This window comes from Neolamprologus brichardi, chromosome 22 (genome assembly GCF_056152115.1).
Source record: "Neolamprologus brichardi isolate AB-2024 chromosome 22, ASM5615211v1, whole genome shotgun sequence".
Classification (NCBI taxonomy): Eukaryota; Metazoa; Chordata; class Actinopteri; order Cichliformes; family Cichlidae; genus Neolamprologus; species Neolamprologus brichardi.
Window position 1 is genome coordinate 14,115,624 of NC_142124.1, and position 14,368 is coordinate 14,129,991.

At 40.7% G+C, this 14,368-nt stretch overlaps 1 protein-coding gene across 5 annotated transcripts in view; it reads right to left on the reverse strand.

Moving 5' to 3' along the window:
* Nucleotides 1-176: 176 nt before the first annotated feature.
* LOC102780198 (myocyte-specific enhancer factor 2D homolog) overlaps nucleotides 177-14,368 on the reverse strand; it is a 32,310-nt gene continuing 18,118 nt past the window's right edge. The window contains exons 8-13 of one of the 5 annotated variants that reach the window (XM_006787949.3): nucleotides 13,116-13,145; nucleotides 10,239-10,359; nucleotides 9,870-10,044; nucleotides 7,322-7,390; nucleotides 5,931-5,981; nucleotides 177-5,418 (exon numbers count right to left, since the gene is read on the reverse strand). In XM_006787949.3, coding sequence (XP_006788012.1) covers nucleotides 4,935-5,418; nucleotides 5,931-5,981; nucleotides 7,322-7,390; nucleotides 9,870-10,044; nucleotides 10,239-10,359; nucleotides 13,116-13,145 — 930 coding nt within the window. In that variant the 3' untranslated portion in view covers nucleotides 177-4,934. The remainder of the gene's footprint in view (nucleotides 5,419-5,930; nucleotides 5,982-7,321; nucleotides 7,391-9,869; nucleotides 10,045-10,238; nucleotides 10,360-13,115; nucleotides 13,146-14,368) is intronic. The other 4 variants (XM_006787950.3, XM_006787951.3, XM_006787952.3 and 1 more) reach the window with 4 other exon arrangements.

Sequence of the window (14,368 nt, forward strand, 5' to 3'; positions counted from 1 at the left end):
AAAGGAAAGAGAGACACGTGAATGCACTAATGGACTGAATTCACAAAGACTTCTGGGTATTTCGCACCTCTTGCTGTGCTGCCACATGTTCCGGATGAGTCATTATAGAAGCACTTTTGCCCCCACCTCGACGTAGGAACAAAACAAAAATGAATCACAGATCCAAATTCATTTCACTCAGTTTGTCTATTTAATATATAAAATACGGTAAAACATACGCAAAAAGGATAAGGTTTCAAGGGACTTGGATACTTTGGTACAACAAACACTTTTTTGTAAAAGCGGTATAGAATTTCAATAACATATCAGTGCATACTTTGTATATGAAAATATACACAAACTGTATATCATTCTCAAAAAAAAAAAACAACAAAAAAAGAAATATTTTCTTTACAACAAAACCCAAAGCAGACCAGCTCAACACAATATATTAGCTATAAATTTCATCTTTAGTATTTCATATGCTACATTATTCTGAGTTGCTTTAAAACTCATCTCTGATGCATGTCCTTATCATTACTGTACGTAACATATGTCGTTGTTACCTGTATCCCATGCATTTACATGTTTCAAATTTCAGGATTTTACTAATTTCAGTTGTTTCCCGTTTTTATAAATATATTCTGTATCTTAATTAAAACTGCAGCATTTAACTGGTATTTCCTTCATTGCATTTGCTAATACCACAATAACTGATCGTGCAATTGTCAGCAAAGTTGCCTCAAAAAAGGAAACCAGTACTATATGTTTATGATACGGAAGAGAAAAATAAGAAAGAGGAAATTAAAAACAGTTGGCTATCCTACACAAAAAATAGCAATAAAATAAAAGCTCCATAATAATATCATTATAATAATAATAATAATAATAATAGACAATGGAACTGTCACCAGCACAAATTAATCCAAAAATAGTGAGATTCTAAAAAACATTGTACACAACAAGTAACAGGGGTGCAGGTTTTCATTTCTCATATAGATTGTCTTGTGACTACACTGCTAGATTGGACAGAGAACCTTTTTTTTTTCCTTTTGTACATGAACAAAGCCAATCGGTGTGGTGTCACATTTCAGTCAAACATCAGCGCCCACAGAAACGAAGAGATGCCACTGAAGGTGAGTTTTTCTAAAAGTGGAAACGAGCGGGTGGTACGAGAGGAGATCGTCAGCTCTGTCTGCAGGAAGGCGGACACGCATCCCGAGTGTTCAAAAGGAATAGTTTGAAATCTTGAAATTTCTTGATGGGATGTAGGCCGGAGAAGAGGCTCGATACGACGGTCCAGGAGTCACACTCTGCCTGCCAGCACCTCTAAAGCTCACTCTGTCATTTTAACTAAAAAAAAAAAAAAGTGCTGCATTAATTTTGAGATCTTACATCTCAACTCTGAGATGTGCCGCGGCTTGTAGTTGTGTAATGTAAACGCCTGAGCTCGATACTTTTATAGTATTGTGAAAATGGATGCAGACGACGCATAATTGAGCTCGAGCTGACTTTATGGTCGTTAACACCGAGACGTGTCAGGTGGAGACATCCAAATTTATTTATGTACATTTTATACAAGCGGGGGATAAAAACGACAAATTTAATTGAATTGATTTTAAGTGTAAAAATTATCCAAATGCTGAAACAAGCCTGCAAACGGTTCACTTGGACTTTTTCTCTCTGACATCAGAATTTGCCACAGCTGGTCACATTTAGTCGTTTCAGCATGGAAATGTGATATTGCATACATATCAGGATTCTAAATGAATAACTATCATGCCTTTAGAGAGCTCATCTGGAAACCAAACCTTTCACTGTAAGGTGTCGCCACGGCAGATGGATCTGTATCATTCCTGATCTCCTCCGGGTCCTGATGCAGGGATTTACTGCATGTTAGGCCGATGCTATTGGTGACATATCTAATTTGCACAAAGGTCCCCAAACAATCGAATCTAGACTCATGTTGTGTATAAGGAGAAAAACGGGCACCCTTTTTTAACCCCGTAAGCCATCAAACCCATCAAAAAACAGCCAGAAAATTCTGATTTTTTTCAAACTGAGATGTTCATTAACCCTTACAGCAAAATCCACAAAAAATGTTTTTGCTATATCATGTTGTGTATGATATATTTTGATTATATACTTGCTATATATTTCTTTGTATCGCATTTGACACACTGGGTGTTTTTGGCAATTTTTTGTTAACAACAATGTTAATTTTAGACCAAAAAAAAAGAGTTTTGTCCATAAGTTTTTAAAATTATGGCAAGTATTGATCATGTTAATGAGATAGAGGTCTCAGAAACTCCTGTTTTAAGGGCATTATAAGGTTAAGAGATACTAAAGATAACTGACAACTTTCATGCTTGCATCACTTCCCGACTGATTCTAATGAATTCGTGTTGCTCTGACAAACTCTGGAGGGAATCACACATTATTCACTTTCTTTAGTGATTTTTGGGAAATTTGTATTTTAACGTTTCAATCTGCAGCTGTAAATAATGTAAATAATTCGCTTTCATAAATGCAGCATTAGAGGTAAGCATCAGGCGTGTTGGCTGGTGTTTTGTGTACATACTGATCACATAAGTAAAAGCACGGATCTCCTCGTTCCCACTCACTGTGTAAGTATTCCTTTAAAAAAAACTTCTCCAATAAGCGCTCTTTGAAAGTGTTGGCTGTTAAATTGCTAACCGTGGCTGACTGAGAGGGGAAAGCAGCGCTAACCTGAAATCAGTGGAGTGAAAGACTACCCTCCACACATACTAGGAAAGATGATGATGATGACGATGAAATACCTCAGCAACGCCGCCGCTAGATGCGTCAGTCTTTTGGAGAAAATCCCACGCGGCCCCAATGTCTTTTTCCGACTCGCGGCATGAACCCAGAGTCGGCGTCAAACGCTGCTCACCTACACTGACGGAAAGGTGTAGGATTGTTTAAATAACAGCCGGTCTGCACTTTGAGCATCGTCTCCAGGGGAGAAAAAAAGGTAATGTAATCGAGAGCGATAAACAGCCTGGGTTCACACACCAATACACACACTTGAAATGGTTCAACGAAAAACAGATTTGTTCAAGAAAAGCTACACTTAAACGTCAAACTTGGTTTTCCCGATGGGAAAAAAAAAAAGAAATTGTCAGCTTAAGGTGGAAAAGATTTTACACGAGTCCGTCAAAGTGTATTTTACCTCTCTACGCTAGAAGTGAACGGCAGTGTCCTGATAATAAGTTTATGTCACGGTGTAGGATTCTTTCTTTGATCGTGGGTTCTTTTCTTCAAAAAAAAGAAAGAAGAAGAACTGTGGCAAGCGAATATGATGACACCACAACCAAGCAGGCCTCTGTGAGTGAGAGACGGAAAGTGCACACACCATCGACACTAGAATAAAATAGGTTTACTTGAAACACGTCCGATCCGCCGGCACCACCCAGCGCGGCGTAACCCCTGCACCTGTATCTCAAAACATATCAAATGCACACTCATATATGCAAACAGATCCACTGAGAATCAACACATTGCTTGTTTTTAGGGATACCTAGCAAAGTCTATGCAAATATATTCATATGTACATACACGTCGTTGAAGCCGAAAAGCTAGTTTTACTTTGTCGCCAACTGAAGCGGTAGAAATATAGAAAAATGTCTTTTTCCTTTCACTTTTTCGAAACACGGCAGAGAGCTAAGGAGAGCTATAGAGAGCTAAAGAGGACATCAAAGCTTTTTTTTGTATAAGGAGTGATTTTTATACAAAGTCGGAATTCCTACTTCTGGACGACTAACAGAGTTTTAAAATACCAACAGATAGAGAACACTTGGACTTAGAGAACCAAATACTTCCCTACTCCAAAAAATCAAATCAAATCAAATTAAAAAAAAAAAAAAGAGAGCCAACAGAGGCTCAAAAAACTCTTACTATTGAATTTCACTTGGATGGCATCTACTCCTGCTAATAAGCTGAGTAACCGGCTGGATTTCCATCCGAGTTCCAGAGGAGATGAGGTGAGAGGACGGGAGGAGCACCCCAGTCTGTGAACAAAGTGACCGCCAATACAATTCAATATTTCACGACAGTGCGAGCGATAGCATGTCCCTATAGAGAACAGGGGCATTTGGCATTTTGTTTGTTTCTCTTCTTTTATTTAAATCTCAAAGAGAAGTTGATATTGGCACTCTGGCGAGGTGCTCGACTCAAACAGCCGCAGAGTGCCACCTGAGGGGCTCGGGGCCTGCCTGGTTGCATGAGGTCGTGGCAGCAGAGGCAAAAAAAAAAAAAATCCTTTGACGCAGAAATATTGTTACCTAGAAAGACCTTTGCTTGAGTCTGTTTTGGTCGGTGCCAAGAATCGCTCAGTCTTTGTCCAGATAAAGTTATTTCCTTTAGTGCAGTTTGGAAGTGCCTTACAGGAGAATCGACAGCACGCAGCCTAAATAAACGCTGGATTCTGGAGAGCAGGAAGTGGCGAGTCGTGCGGAATTAGTCCCGTAATGTCGACAGGCCACGAGTCACATTGTATTAAAATGAAAGGAGGTCGATGTAAATACATGGAGGCGATACGGAAACCGTGTGAAAGAGAAATGTTTGTTTCGTGGTTTCACTTTAAACAACTTATTTCTACCAAAGAAGAAAAAGAAAAATATCAATATGTGGGAGTCCATTCAAGCAAGAAGGCTTTAAAAATCTACTGTCCCTCCATCCGAGGGGCTAAAATATCCAGCTGAGCTCGGAGCCGTCGATCAGGATTTCTATGCTTGTTTTTATGGGGTTTTTTGGCAAAGCCTCTGAAGTCTGGGTGACGCAGCTGAGTAATATAACTGTGTGTGATGATAGTGTCACATGGCAGTGGGGTCGGGGCAGTGGTGGTGGGGGGTGGGACTAAGAATGAGTGTGGGTGCGTGTTGTGGGAGTCACCAAAACTTCACTGTGGGTGCAGAGAGGAGGTGTTGGTGCCTTTATGTGACCCAGGCATCCAATCTCATGCGCTTGATGTTTCCTCCCTCCTGGTCTTGTTCGTTTGACGCCCTGAGGAGCTCGGCCGACGGGCTGAAGTCGGGCGGCACGGACCGGCTGGTGGGACCTGCCGAGCTGCCACCTCCGCCTCCACCGCCGGCCCCACCGCCTCCTCCTCCCGCACCTGCAGTGCCACCTCCGGCCGCTCCAGCGTCGTCGCGGTCGCTGCCTTCGAAGGAGCTGGCGTTGCTGCTTACGCTGTCTGCGGGCGAGCGGCCGGTCGGGGGCTCCAGGCATAGCAGGGAGCCGGGGTATTGAGGCGGAGCAGTCAGGATGGTACCTCCCGAGGTCGAAGATGGCGTGGTAGACGGAGGAGGGCAAGGGGTGCTGCGATCCCGGCCGGGCGAGATGGGCTCCGATTTGATGCTCACGCCAGAGTTTGTGTTGACGGTCAGCATGGCGCCTTGAGGGATGTTGGTCACCGGCCTGAGAATGGGGTCACAGAGGCAGAGGAAGAAAAATGGAAGGAAGATAAAGGGCAGAACAAAGAGGAAAAGCAAGAGACAATTTACAAATAATTAGCCACTTGACAAAAGGGAATATGGAAAAATTGGAAGACCACTCATGTGAAGACATAACCCACATTACGAAGCACAGCACCAACAGGGAAAAGCAACACTCCATTATTCCATAAAAACAATCAAATCTGAGCCTTTTAAAAGCAGGAGTTAAGATCCCAACTGCTCCCAAAAGATCAACAGAACAGCCGAAGAAGCGTGAAATGATTCGAGTGACAGGGTGGTTTGCAATGAGTCAGCTGTGACGGTGTAGAAACTCCAGAATGAGAAAACACAAAGTAATCTCGGGTTAGAGAACATGGCGGAAGCCGGAACTAAGTCTCTTTTCCTGTTTGACTGCAGACGGCACCAGACATGCTAAGAGAGCGAGGCAGCCAAAAGCGCACAGACACACAGGAAAAAGGAAGTGTGATACAGTACCGGCCCAACCACTCATCTCTACCCAAGAGCAGGTTGGACGGAGAGCCAACACTGTGGGAAGAAAACAAAATGTTGGAGCCCAAACCAAAGGGAACAGGTGGACGAGAAGGCATGTGTGGAGAGAGGTGTGAAACATTATTGCGGGCAACGTTTTCTTTTCAACAACAGCAATAATGTTCATAATGTTTTGGAAGCAAGAGCACAACAAAACCCATAAGAAAATCTTGTTTTCTGATCTACAAATACACAATAGACAACGTGTGGAGCGTTTATGCAGGAATTCACGTGTTAATCGGAACACCTGAGTGTGGACGGTGGCCCTAAAGAAGTAACAGAGTACAGGATTGAATGCAAAAACATGGACAAAGTTCTTTTCTTCAAAGCCTGAGAGTGGCGAACATGATGGCATGTAAATCACGTGGTCAAAATTATTACTTTTAATGTTTGTGCCTTTTGTCCAATTGCTGTTTCAGCTTTTTGCGATTTTTGTTTAATCCTTAAGGGCCACCGTATCCACGTATGTTTAAATAAAAAAAAAGATAATTTATATATAAATGATCCATTTAACTAAATATCTATTGGTCTAATTTGGAAATACACTGTGAAATACCTCAAAAGTCTTATGTCACCCCTCATTTCTTTATATTTTGCTTCTAAGGAGACTTTTTCCAGGATTTCTGAAGGTCCTTCAAAGTGTTTCTTTGGAAATTGTTTTTTTCTTTTGTTTCTTCACTCATTTCAGTTTTTGTTTTGTTTTGTTTGTTAAACCACTTAACACTGACCTGTGAATCATTCAAGCATAAGAAAGCCCCTAAATGTTTTCTATGCATAACAGACAACTTAGCAAAGAACCAATTAGAAGTGTATTTTTTAGAAATGTCGTTACGAGTTTGTTACGATTTCTTACGTGAAACACAGAGGATGCTCTGTCATGGTTTGGGCCTTCTTTGATGTTGAGGATCATGTCAAAATTGATGATGAACACACAAAACACGCAGTTTTTTGCCTTATGTACTCTTTTCCCATTCGGGTGTCAATAAACTGCTGCATGTATTTCCAATTTTCCTAGAAAACATAAAGAAATGAGGAGTAGCTTCAAGGCCTTTATTATAGACGGAGCAATCCTTTCTTTTACAGTCTAAATATTCTTGAAAGCTCTTATTGAAGAGTTCTTCCTGCTCTGTCTTTGCAAAATTAATAATAAGCCCAAGTTTATTTTTAAGGCCGGTTGTTAGTAAAAAGAGTAAAAGAAACTTTGTCTACGGCAGCACGCACTGAGTGTTGTTTGTGTTTTAGACAGAATCCCATTCAAGTGCAAAGTGGACTATAGCCCCCCCTACAGACAAGGTCATGACATTTCACACACGCACACACTATTAGTGGCTTTTCACCTCAGATTGGCAGCCAGACTGGACACCTGGCTAGACAGCTCGCTGCTCTGTTTGTCCACGCCCCACATGCTGTGGACGAGAGGAGAGAACACACTTCAAGGCTCTGGTGTTCACGCTACCAAACCCCAACCCAGCTCACACAGCTCTTCAGTCACACCCACACCGCACTGATATAATCCAGTCCAGATGCTGCTTATTAAGGGAGAAAAACAGTGAAACCATCTGCTTAACGTGATAACAGTTTCTCTAAATCACACTGCATTTCCTCCATATTGAAAATAGCATCACACTGTGCATGCAAGTCCCGAATTACATTGAATTATTCTTCCTACGTTGCTAGCAGAAGATCTAACATCTTCACATGAGGCAAAGTCTGACTGAATGTTTTCATGAAGGACGAGTCAAAGTTGTGCTGACAAACAAATGCGGGCAGGTTTGTTTCCTAAAATGAGGAACCATTCACATCAGGACCGAGGAACTGTGGCGATTCTTTAAAACCGTTTCTCACTTCCTATAAATTTTCAGGTTGACTGACAAAATAGAGTTTACCAAGGATCGAAATCCTTTTTGTGTTTCCCTCCTGAGCTGAGGAAAATCAAAGCTGAATTAAACCTATAGAGACAGAGTGCATTTGGGTCCTACCCTCACACAGCTAACCTGTGAATTTGTATTTAGTGAAGGTGCCTCCACCAAGAAGAGTTCAGTAACCCAGACTAAGACTGTAAAAACTGCATAACATCAACAGTCAATCTTCATTTAGCCTACGTATGTGACATCAGAGTGATGTGTAGTTATATTTTTTAGGGAAGCTACTACGGAGGGTATCAGAAAGGTTTGGAGTCACAATGTTGCCACAGCTCAGATTTAACGCAGCTCTAACCCACTGTCTGTACACCAACACCACTTTGTCGCTGATTGGTTAAATATCTAAACATCACTTTGTCATCACTATGATTTTTAAATGAAGCTAAAGGATTGTGACAGTTTGTAAACTGTGGGTAACTCAGAAGGCTGTAACGTTATGTCTGCAATGAAATGCCTACACACACTCGACAGTTTTAGCATCTTTAAAAGGTGAATGTACACCTCGCTATGAATCCTGGATTTAATCAATTTGGGTAGAACAAGTCTGATGAATGTAGACTCTACGAGGTTAATGCTGAACTGGGATGAAGACAAATGGCTGTTGGCTCTGATAACAGCTGGATGATAGATCATACAAACAACTTTCTGCTGCCAAACTTCAAATAGATTTCATTTCTAACCTTTTTTTTCTGTTCCAAGTTTGGTGCAAATCATCTGAGGTTGTGTCACTTTGCTTCTGAGGCAACTAAGTTTCACTTCCTTATATTCGATTTAAGTTTGTTTGGTGCTGTCTGGTTGATAAGCATGTGAGTAGATAAAGGCTGTGGCAGCAGGGTCATCCTAAGTTTGTCTTACGCTATCTTTGCTTACAAAACTGTTGAACTTTTACCCCTGTACAACGCACAATCACAGTTTTGTAGCCACGATTGAGGATATTATCCTGATTCTTTCACACTGATCAGCTTTCATCTTGGACAGCATAAAATGTCACAGAAGTTTGCTAACAATAACTCGCCACAGCTAACTAGACAATAGCCTTAAAGATTCCTTTGACATAATGAAATTCTATATTTTTGGCCTTTATAAAGATATTTTGCAGAATGAAAGGTTGCACTCTGTCTCTGTAGGAAGTAAAACACACAATCCCATTTATAATTATTTACGTAAGACATTGTAGACATTGTACTACATTTCACTGTGCACACAGTTTAAAGATGCAGTGACCTGTATTCTTCTTCCAATATAAAGAATTTGTGTAGCTTTCAGTGTAGCTGGAAGCGGCTTCATCATATTTGTTTTTGATGCTGTGGTATTTTTTCTTTATTTGTGTCTCAGCATGGCTCAGGGAAAGTTGTACGCAACAGGGGCAAACAAAGAGACTTATTCAGTGGTTTGCAGCCAATAACAGCCAATGACAGGAGCATGACTTCCAGTAAAAGATTCACTTTAACAGGAAAAGTAGTGCCTTTTCAGCCAAGCGAGCCGCCTGATGTTTACTAGTCAGTTGAGCGTACATAAACACGATGCCTAACAAGGTTATTCAGGGGAGCTTTAGTTGACTGAGAACCGTGTGGGTGATAAAGGGTTTCAATAATAATAATTATCTGATAATTGCGTCATTTTGTTTCCACTGTGAGGCAATAAAACCACTTCTTCATTCCACGTAATGTGTTTTTTTTTAATCAACCCAGAAAAAGCCGAACAGTGTTCAGACTGATGTTATGAGAAGGCTGAGATGGTGAGATGCTGGTGAGAGACCAGATCGCTTAAAAAAAGGATGTGGATTGCTTGCATATAAAGGTCATGGTATGGATATCATGCAAGCTAAATGGGAGAGTCTGTAGATTCAGTACATCAGCATTAAAAGGGTTAGAGAGGCATCACAGGAACATCTCAGCTGCCACTGTCTTTGGACCTGAGTGCAGGTTCAACTGCTGAAGATGAAGATGAAGAGCAGACTTACACCAAGTTGCTGAGTGATGCTAAGTTAAGCTGCTGCTGTGTTTGCTGTTGCTGCTGCTGACTTGGCTGGGAAACTGTCTGCTGCTGCTGCCATGTGGACACGCCAGTGGGCAGCAAGCCTCCTGGTGACGCCAGAGCGTGTAGAGCAGTGATGTCCGCACTGGTCAGCTGGTACTCTGAGAAGGGGCAAAGGTCACAGCAGGAATTCAAAATAGATTTCTTCTTTAAGCTATCAGGGTGAATAATTAAATAAACTTGTTATTTAATTGCAAGTTTATTTAATTTATAATTAAATAAACTTGTTATTTAATTATTAAACTCTCATCTAAAAAGGATATTGCTGCTGCCAAAGCTCTCGTGTTGAGTTCACCTGTGTTGTACGCCGTAGGCATGGCGGAGAAGGGCAGCCCCTGTGCCAGGAGGCTCGGTGTGGCTACAGAGACCACTGGTGTGGTGAGAGTTTGAGCTCCAGCTGCCAGCCGCTGGGCGTTCTGCCAAAGAGGACCACAGCATGTTAGTGAGAGCAGGACAGAAAGGATCAACACTTCCACATGTGACCCAAAGGAGTCAAGACTTATTTTTTGTTTAATGTACACTCTGACATGCTGGGAATGACGATGTGCACATGGCTGGATTCATAATGGCGTTCCACATGGAGTAAATCTCGGAGTTAAATGTGGATTTACTGTCGGGACGTTCTTGATGACATGCATCAAAAACACTTTCATTGTTCTCGGTGATTTATAGAATTACATTAAAGGCACATTGTTCAACCCTCAGTTGCCACATTTTATTCAAATTAAGCTTCCACGAATATTAATGATAATTACCAAAATGTAAACCAGATCAATTAACTAGATAAAAGATTATGTGAAAGTAAATCCTCCCAAGCAGATCGACTGTGACGAGACACAGACTCTGTAGAAATTCAATATTTTATCAATGCATTTTAAAAAAAAAAACAGATTAATTAAAAATATTTTAGCAAAATTTGGATCTATCTCATCTCATTTTTTTTTTACTGTTCTATTTGGTGCTCTTTGTTTTTATGTAAAAACCTATACAAATATGTTCAATAAAAATTATACAATCACTATTTAAGTTTAATATGGCTTATCTGGATATAAACATCCACAGTGATGTGAAAAAGTTTAAATAGGAGTCAATACAGTTCTGTGATAAAATAAGTACACCCCATGATTCAGTCGCTTCTAGCAGGAATAGCTTGAACTAATAGTTTTCTGTATGACTTTATCAGTTTCTCAAATGATTGTGGAGGAATTTTGGCCCATTCTCCATTACAAGACTGCTTCAGTTCACTGAATCAAGATTTTGTTTGATTTAAAAAGGTCAAAAGTGATAAAAGTACATCACAGGGTCTTGCAGCCAAATTGGCTCTTTGATTTCTTCATTCAGTTTACCATCGTATTCATACATACAGTTGCTCACTGTGTTTTTGGCCTTTCTATTTAAAAAAATGGCATAAACATTTAACAGGAAATAAAATCTCCCATTTCAATTTCAATATCATCTACTGTGCATACAGTGTGTTGTAATTTTAAATGGTAAATTTCAGAATAAACTCTCCAGTCTCACTATAATAAACTACAAACGGGTGACGTTATCTGCAGCTATCGTGAAGCTGATCCTGTTTGCCTCAACGCAGAGCTCATCTCATGATTCTCCAGTGGATGTCAGTAAAGGTTTACAGTGCGCTGTGGTAAAGCATCCTGTTTATGTTTCTATCACTCAGTTTTATAGGAGCCACGGAGATGAGTGTTTGCACATCCAGTCACCCATTTACATGACAAGATATTCAGTGTTTCTCCAACACAGGTGCCACAGTCACACTGCTAAATCTGTGGAACTGCTGCCCTGAGGTTTTATTATTATGTACACTCGCTGAAAGACACAAATCTGTGAAGAAACACAACCCTCCAGAGTCAGGTTGAGCTGAATTATATCACAGATAAAAGCAGATGGAGGTTTTTAACAGAAGGAAATAATAAAAGGTTTGCGAATAAAAGGCCAAAGACGCAGTAATTCAGGTCTGGAATTACTCTTCTCCACGCTGAGGCTCATCATCCGGAGAGGAAACATTCGGACAGAGTTATGACTGTAACGCTGGATTTACACAGAGAGAGAGAAGAGACAGACCGGAGAGAGGAGCCGGATTCAATTATCTGCCTTTGTGAAGAAGTGAGGAGGAGCAGCGAGGTGAGAGCGATGAAAATTAATCACTCTTCTCTGGAAAATGAGAATCTTGCCTGTCAACTTTGGGAGGAATTGTGAAAGAGGGGGGAACGGCAGCAGCCACCACCACCATCAGCAGCAACCATCATCTCTCTCTGTGTAAACTCAGCTTAAATCAAAGGCAGATTTTTTTTAGAATAACAAGAAAATACAATGTTTTCTTCCCCCCAGTATTATTAAAAGTGGGATAAGTATTTTTTCTGTCTCACAAATATTCAATGAATGTAAAATGTTGCTAAAACATTTTTTTTGTCTCAAATAATAATCCTGCCCATGAATAGTCAGAAAACAGTGGAATAATAGCTTGTTTTCAACAAATCTCAACACAAAATTGTCCTATTTAAAAAGCCGAAGCCATCGCCTCACAAAAACATAGCTAATTAGCTTTATTTCATCTTAATCATTAATCAATTTGTTATAGTAACACCATAAATACAGAGGTGCACAATCCTAAAATGTTTAAATCCTAGTGTTTTAGAGCTAAATATGCATACGTGACAGAGGAAATGCCTTTAATGTAATGCCAGTTAGTTCTTAAACATCTGTACTTGACACAGTTTTTGGAGGATGGTGGAATGAGTCGGTGTGAGTGTCAGTGAGCAGGGAGCATGCTCCGTGGTGCCTCGAGAAGACATCCATGCTTTTAAAGTGGCGTCGTATGATGAAGTAAATGGACCTGGTTCAAAAACTTACAGGAGCACATTACAGTATGACACTTCTGCTGAAACAAAACTGATTCATGTGAAGGTCTGAATCACTTGAGTATTTCTAGATCACTGACAAGTTTATGAGCCCACGACTAAAGAAATGCTGGAACAACACATCCATGAGCCCTGAACCACATGCAGTCAGGTGGGAACCACAAACTGAAAGACCATCCCAAGAAATGTGAGTGGAGCAAGACCAGAACAATGTGAAACTCCTATAAGAGAACTGCATCCATGCTATTAATGTGCCATCGACTCATGCGAGTGACTGACGTGGGGGAAATCACCTCGTTTACCAATTCCAGCTCATCCTCTGTCTGCAAAGGGTGGTAACAGAGAGGGTTACAACTCTGGGGTAATTAAAAAATATATATGGAACAACAATAAAACTACTTACTGTAGTCTGGCAGCTACTTCACTGGTGGCTTGCTTAACAATGACATACTTGCAGTCTGATTATGAAATGTGCGGCGGTGCCATCACTCTGCCTGCCTACAGTCATTAGAAATGTAATGACTGATCTCACTAATCTGGAGCTCACACAATCGTCCTCAGCCGTTACCGTGTCAACATATTTATCACTTTGTACCGAGCTAAGAAAAAACAGGAAAAGCTGCAGGAAATGTGAAGTAGTACAGCAGCAAAAAATCTTTAATACTACTGGGTAGCAGAGGCTGCTTTCTGCTCTTAAAACACCAGCGGTTCGTGCATGTTTATCTTGTGGCTGTGTAGGTTTTCAGTCATCCAGGGCAGGGTAGTCTTAAAGCTTGAAAATAAGGCAATTGTACTTATTTAAGGGTTTTTTTGAAGATGTGCCTCTCATCCAAGAGGCTTCTTCAGTTCAGTTCAACACTTTGGACGGAGAACCTATCGGTTTCATGGTGGATTCACCTGAAATCTCTGGTGGTAATGACCCATGCCTTTTTTCATGCCCTGGGTCATGTGGTGACGCTCATGATCAATAGTGGGTCAATGACCACCTGAGGGACAAGCACGCAAGGTTTTAAAATGTCTGAGACTCTCCACTTTTTTGGTTTTGGATCTGAAGAAGGTGAAATGTTTTTAAAAACTTATAGAAGTACAGTCCCCTTATTTTTAAGTTCTTAAGACCACGTTTATGTTACTTTACTCTAAAATTTGTCAGGATTATACAATGCCTAGTTGAGCCACGAGGGTACTCATGGGAAAAGTAACCATGATATACTGCCCATCACATTCATTACATTACTGTAATCCTCTGATACCCAATATATTTACATATACATCTTATTCTGAGCCAAAGTCGCCTTTTTTCCTCAGATTTGACCTGGTGGTTCAAGTCTTAAAAAAAATGAAAACGTGTACATCTTAATTATGTGGCGGGTCCACTGTGCAGAGAAATATTGTGTGATCGGAGGGAAAGCTCAAGGACAGCTAATAAATGGACCTCGCTGTTGAAATGAACTTTGAGTCCTCGATGAAACCAAGACTGCTTTTTGTTAGCACAGACACTGCTGAACATGCCTCCAAGAAACGTGGGTGCACGCTTGGTTCAGGAAAA